This window comes from Bos indicus, chromosome 26 (genome assembly GCF_029378745.1).
Source record: "Bos indicus isolate NIAB-ARS_2022 breed Sahiwal x Tharparkar chromosome 26, NIAB-ARS_B.indTharparkar_mat_pri_1.0, whole genome shotgun sequence".
NCBI lineage: Eukaryota > Metazoa > Chordata > Mammalia > Artiodactyla > Bovidae > Bos > Bos indicus.
The window spans coordinates 38,473,158-38,480,377 of NC_091785.1; the positions used below are offsets into that span (position 1 = coordinate 38,473,158).

At 42.9% G+C, this 7,220-nt stretch overlaps 1 protein-coding gene across 1 annotated transcript in view; it reads right to left on the reverse strand.

Annotated features, from left to right (window-relative positions):
• CACUL1 (CDK2 associated cullin domain 1) overlaps positions 1-6,658 on the reverse strand; it is a 72,653-nt gene extending 65,995 nt beyond the window's left edge. The window contains exon 1 of the mRNA XM_070780922.1: positions 5,832-6,658. Coding sequence (XP_070637023.1) covers positions 5,832-6,189 — 358 coding nt within the window. The 5' untranslated portion in view covers positions 6,190-6,658. The remainder of the gene's footprint in view (positions 1-5,831) is intronic.
• Between the last annotated feature and the right edge of the window lie 562 nt (positions 6,659-7,220).

Consider the following 7,220-nt stretch of genomic DNA (forward strand, 5'->3'; position numbering starts at 1 on the left):
AGCCAGCTGTCAGCCAGGAACATAACATGACCAAGAAATAAATCTTTACTGTTCCACAAGCTTCTAAAATTCAGGGGTTAGTGTTATAGAAAGCTGACTAACGTGCAATGAAAAACTGAAGTAAATAATTTCACTTCCCAAATTACATTCCATCAGTCAGACACATCTGAATGAGATTTGGAAGAGGAAAGTGAGGCAAAGGACAGATTATTGTGGCTGGTGGCTCTGGCAAACAAGGTTAGAGATGTCAGAGTTTGTGGCAGCCAAACTCTGAGTTTCAGCATCTGGTCACCAACTTCAAGGACGAGGGAGGCAACTGTGATGATTCAAGAACGCCGGTGGTGGCAGCAACAGCAGCCTGCCCTGGGGAGTGCGGCCAGTGGAGAGCCTCACTGACTGCATGTCTCCAACCTATCCGACAATTTGCAAAGGACCTGGTTTTTGCTATTAAATCTCCTGTTGCTTTAGATACCTACTGTTTTCTTGGACTGAACTGTGGTTGATGAAGTATTTGGTACCAGAGGAGTTACAGGACACAGACTCAAGTTAGGAAGCTGACTTTGGTTTGCCAATCTAATTGGATTTAAAGGCAATGATGGGCATTGCCACCATTAGATAACATAACGCTAACACTAGATGACATGGAGCGGCAAAGAAAAACCTATCACCTGCAGCTACCTGGGATAAAGGTCTTCTTGAAGAAAACACATGGCAGGCTGCTGCGGCTGTCAGGATGGAAACAAGAAAGACGAGAACTGGAGTGGGCTGACTCTGATGACAGGTGAATGCTTTAAAAAAATATTTAGCTTAGTAAACCGAGGGCCAAAGAACATCCACGATTGCAAAAAAAAAAAAAAATGCCCTTTAATGCTTAAAGGCACAGGATTGATAGAGCTAAAAATGAGAAACAGAATGATTCTGCAAATTACAGAATTACCAAATAAAAATTCAAATTCTAGACAGATCTCTTAAGTAAAAGTTAGGACACTGATTGTGAAATGGTAGGACTCTGAGCCCTGAAATGGGGTCAGTTTGGTGTTTTATCAACCTGAGAATTCTGACCTCAAAGCACTCACAGAGAGGAGGACCCCTTCTCCCCAACATGAAGCTGATCTTCACTTGGCAGAAGCCCCTTCCACAATACTACCTGGAAATACACCTCCAACTAAATTACATTTCCCCAGGGGAACAAGCACCAAATCCAAACAAACAGGAGCCAGTTTTTTTTTCACTCCAAAAAAACTAGACGCACAGTAGTTAAAACGTAACTCATCTTATTGTGCTTTGTTTTACTGCACTTTGCAGATACTGGACGTCTTACAAGCTCAAGTTTTGTGGCAACTCTAAAAGTCAGCCAAGTCTACTGGTGCCGTTTTTCCAACAGTATTTGCTCACTTTGCGTCTCTGTCGCATTGTGGTAATTCTCAAAATATTGCAAACTCTCTACCAGCAAAAAGATTATGACTTGTTAAAGGCTCAGATGATATTTAACATTTTTTTAGCAATAAAGTATTTTTAATTGTTATGTTTGTTGTTTCTTAGACATAATGCTATTGCACACTTAACAGACTATACTATACTGTAAATATAACTTTTATAGGCAATGGGGAAACTAAAATATTCACGTGGTTCACTTTATTGCAATGGTTTGGTACATAACCCATAATACCTCTACATAGGCCTACGTAGACTTTCGGAAGACTTTTTAAGAATTCTAAAGACTGAAATATAACTTTAGATGAGACTTAAGTTATCAAAAGGAATACACTAACTGAAGATTCATTGTAGTATCTCAAGAAACTAGACATAATTATAACAATTCGCTCAGTTAACTGACTGAAACCTGGATCCAATGACAGCCTATGTTAAAAACAGTTGGAACTCCTGCTGATCAAGAGCAGACTTGAACTAACAACAAATTAAACAGCAAAGACAACACAGCAATAGAAACTATCTGAAGTGAAGCACAAAGTGGGGTGAAAAAGCTGAAAAAGATAATGAACAGAAACTCAGTGATTTAGCGTACCTAACATGTGCAACTGAGGGGCACTGCGCAGTCATTCTGAACGATAATGTTCCGAACTGGACAAATTCCAGAACCCTAAGCTCAAAGAACACTAAAAAGAATAAACCTAAAGAAAACTCTACCCCCAAGGAACACACAATCAAACTCAATTTGATATAGTGAAAGATAAAATGAAAATCTTAAAGAGAGCCAGAAAAAAAAAAGGACACATTACATAGAGAGGGAAGTAGAATATTCACAGATTTATTATGAGAAATAATGGAGGATGAAAGACAAAGGAAAGACATATTTAAAGTACTGAAAGGAAAAACAAGGCAATACAAGACCATCAATCTAGAATTGTATCTCCAGCAAAAATATCCTTAGAAAATGAAGGTAAAAAAATACTTCCGTGAACAAGCAAAAGGTGAATAAATTCCAAGGTAGATCCCTTGGCAATATTAGGCACTGCAAATATCTTCTCTAATTCTTTCATCTCTCTGTCACTGAAAGAAAAATCTTTCATTTTTTCCTACAAAGTTATCATTTTTTCACCTCTGTTTAAGTCTTAGCAGCTTTAAGATGCCCTTCCCTGTCCCGAGGGAAAGAGTGTCTTCAACACTGTCTTCCATTAATTTTCTAACTTTTCCTTTCACACTTAAATCTCTAATTATCTATAATTCATCCCATCTGTGGTGTTATATTGTTTTTTTTTCCCATACAGTTGAGTCACTCTTCTGAGCTACATGACTTTCTCCGATGATTTATGATAACACCCTTAAGTTCCTAAACATTTATAGGTTAACTTTCTGCTCTCTAATTTGTCCCCCTCAGTCTATGTTCTCACATTCCTACTAGTTTTTATTACTATAGTTTTGAAACAGAATCTTGACTTCTGATAAGTCAAGCCCCGACCAAAGCAAATCTTCAAGACTGATTTAGCTATTCAGACTTTATCCCACCTGTCACATAAATTTTAGATCTAGGTTACGGAGTTTGTCAGAAAAAACGACTGGAATTTTGACGGCAGTTTAATCAAACTTACAGATTAAAATGGGAATCTGCCTGACAATGAAGGAGATGTAAGAGATGTGGATTTGATCCCTGAGTGGGGAATAATATCCTCTAGAGTAGGAAATGGCAACCCACTCCAGTATTCTTGCCTGGGAAATTCCATGGACAGAGGAGCCCAGTGGGCTACATTACAGTCCATGGGGTTGCAAATAGTTAAACTCGACTGTGCAACTGAGAACACATTTCTGGCTCCTTAGTCAAGTTCTCTCCTTAAAGATCTTATGTGTTCTTAGGTTCATTCCTAGAGACTAGTTTGTTCCCATTATTGTATACAATATTTATCTTTGATTACCTTACTGATTGCTTATTGCTAGTGTACTAAATACTACTAATTTCTGTAGGTTGATTTTAAAAGCAGTAACCCTGCTAAACTCTTACTAGTTTCAACAGTTTCTCTCTTGATTCTAATGGTTATTCTAGATAAGTAATATTATCTGCAAATAATGAGTTTTCTTGCTTTCCTTCTTGTTCTTATACTTTTTATTTTTCCTTCTGTAGTGTCAGTCAAGACCTCCTTATGTTAAATACCAACAGTGATACAACGGCATCCTTATCTTGTTACTGATCTTAAAGTAAGGGTATCTAAAATTTCTTTATTATTATTTGCTGTAGGTTTTTGGTAACGACCATTATCTAGTTATCTTGTATTCAAAGCTTGTTAAGATTTTTTATCATATATCGGTGCTGGATCTTATCAAATGATTTTATAGTATAGAAATAATTGATGACTTTTCTCCTTCAGTCTATTAATGAGACAAATTACATTAACATCTAAACAGATGTTGAACCATATTTACATTCTTAAAACAAACTCTATGGATCAAGATTCTTTCAACACATTGTTGGATTTGATGAGCCAGTATTCTATGCAGGATTTTTTGTTTACACTTTCTCATATTGTATATGTATTCTCATATGTATAACTTTCTCACATTGACCTCAACTAGTTTTGAAATCAAGACTTTACTAACTTTATAAAATGAGCTTGGCATCTTTTTTTTTCCCCCCTATTCCAGAAAAACCTTTAAAAAGAAATTTTCATTTAAAAATTCATTGCAACTCGGTAAGATTATCTTCATACAGGGTTTTCCTGAAAGGGGAGGTTTTGCCATTGTTTATTAAATATTTATTAGTCAGCTCAAGCTATCTATTTCTTCTGATACCAACCTTCATAGCTTATAGTTTTCTAAGAATTTATACATTTCCTCCAGGCTTTCAAATTTATAAATTATAAATTAAAAATTATTTTTTAAACATCTCACGTTTGTAGCCGTTTCCCATTTATCACCTATTTTATCAGCATCTTTTTAAAATCAGAGGTCTGTTTAGCTTATTTACCTTCAAAACATCTTCTTTCAGTTTGGCCAATCTTTCTTTCCTTCCTAATTTCACTGATTTCTGCTCTTAACTGTAGGCTGTTTTGTTTTTTTTTTTTTTTGGAACTCTTGAAATGAACTTGGTAAAAGCACTAAGGCAAGTTTCCTTCAACATTTAGATAAGTCACCCTGCCACTCTGTCTCAGATCTGGTTTCACTACATAGACTTCAACACAGAAACTACACACTATAAACATTTTTCTCTCCTATTCACAATAAAAATAAAACTAGACAAATCTTATGAACCCTAACTACATATGAATGTCTCTATGTTGAAGGCAAATAAATAAGGTAATGTGCTTGTTCCCCCAAAATATGTAAGGCTACCACTAGGTACCTGAACCAAGGCACTTTCTCTGCACAGCTACTTGGACAATTACTCGTACAGCTTGATAAAATTAGCAACTAGAAATGAAATCTCCAGTTGCTTTACCAGATGCCATTCAAAACTTGTAGTTATTAATAGGAGGGGAAAAAATCTGGCTGTGGCGATCGATTTCCACCACCACCAGCCCCCCAAAAAACTCGCTTAAAGCAGAAGCACTTTTTTTTTTCTAGCTGTGGAAGCATACATCCCTGGCTGGGGACAGTTTCAGGTACAGAAAAGATTCTGATTTTAAATCTTTCTCCCTGCAATTGAGCGTTAAGGGGGATCACTAACATAAAGTTCAACATTCAACACAACCTTGGACCTGGACACATACCGAATGGCTTATTCTTATGAGTGTAGGCTTTGAAAAATAATTTTATACAGTATTAGCTTCAAAACGGATGTCGTAGCTCCCACTGTACTGGTGTTAACTCAAGAAGCAACTCATACATTTTCCCTATGAGGATGCAGAAGGCGTGCACTGGAGACGGGAAAGAACGAAGCGCAGATACAGGTCAACTTTCTAATTCCTGACTTGCTTAAAGCAGGCTGGCTAAAAGCGCAGAAACACAGTGGCCAGATTTTTTTTCCTCTGGCTGCAAAAAAAAAAAAGACTGAAGGCCTCTCCCTAACGAAACCCGGGCAACCTTATACTTTTCCTTCACGTTTGAGGGTAAAACTTAAGGGGGAACGGAGAAGAAAAGAGCTTCCTAACGTTGAGAGCGAGCCAGTCGTGATATGGATCGCGTCTGCAGAAGAACTCGGGGCTGCGTGCGTTTAACCCCGGCTGCTCTTTTATAGGCCAGGTAATACAAGAAGCCAGGGCCGCTCCGGCGCCGGCCCACCGACACCAAACCGGGAAGGGAGGGAGGGAGGGACGCGAGGAGGTGGGGAAGAGGAGACCCGGGCCTGAAACAAAGGAAGAAGGGCTGGCCGAGAGGGACGGATTCGGCGTCCGCGTGGGGAGGAGGAAAAGCCAAGGCTTCTGGTGAAAGGCTGGACTCACAGAACTTGGAGGTGGAGGTGTTGATGTTGATGGTGGAGCCGGGGGTGGGGGCGGGGGCCGCCTTGGCCACGGAGGCCGCGTCGCCGCTCTTCAACATCATGATCACCCCATTGGCCTCCGGCGGCGGCGGCGGTGGCCCCATTGGAAGCCCCTCCTTGGGGCCTTTCCTGTCCACGGAGACCGCAGGCATCGCCAGCAGCTGACCGCCGGGAGTCTCTCGGGCAGGGGCTGGGATAGAAGGCGGGGGTGGCGGGGGCTGCCGGAAGCCCTCCACGGCGGCCTCCCAGTTGTTGTGGTTCTGGTCGTCCATCATCGCCTCGTAGCTGCCCCCCTCCTCCTCTTCCATGCTTTCCTCCATCCTGTAGGCCCCCAGCACCCGCCCGCCTTCACAGGCACCTGCTGCCCGTCTCAACCCCGGGCCGGGCCGGGGTAGGGGGCGGGCACCGCAGCCTCCTCGAGCCTCACATCGCCGAGGGCCGGAGCGGGCGCGGAAGGGAGGGGCAGCGGCGCGCCTCGGGTCTCTCAGTCTCCGCCGGGACGCCTGTTTGCAGACAGGGCTGACGGCGGTGGGCGCTCCCGGGTTCCACTCTGGGGAGAGGCAGCCGTAAAGCGGGAGCGCCCCTCACGACATTTTACAGCAGCTTCCAACAGGCAGTTGGGGAAAGGGCGGGCAGCGGGGGAGGAGCGGCCAGGAGGGCACGTGGTGCGAGGAACCAAGCCTCCGGAAAGCGGAGCGAAAAGGGGCGGGAGCTGTGAGCCACCACCAGGCGGGAAAACAGAGGTTCGCCCCGCCTCGACTGGTCGCGCGCATAGAGGCAGGCGCTGGGCGACCCAGTTCCCGGGTAGCCGGCTCCGGCCCCGCCCCGTGCCCGGACTCACGTGATAAGGGAGAGGAGTTGCGCATGCGCTTTCTCAGGTTGGTTACCAGGACGACGGGCAGCTGAGTTTGTGACTGAAGATGTGTCCAGAGCCTGGCCTGGCGGTCGATGTGACCCGGGCTTCCCCTTTCGGCCGTGTTTTTTTTCCGCTCCCCCGATTTATCGGGTCTTCGGACCACAGAGGGCCTTGGATTTCCGACTTTTTCTTGATCACGTAACCTTGGTGGGCAGTAGAGGGTCCAGGTCGAACATTATAAACGGGTTAGGACCACCCAAGGGCGGCCCTTGGCCGAATCGCTCATGACCCTCAGCAGACCCGTCCCAAACCCTCAACCTGGTGAATAACAGGCGAAGCAGCAGTGACTAAAAATACTAAGTGTATTTGAGCTAATCAAGGATTTTTTAAGTTCCTAATTCCTCCATACACTGAGGCCAGAAACTTTAAACTTAAAAATGACACTTTCCGTATGCTGTTTCACAAATCTTAACTACAAATTTGAGATTATGAGAG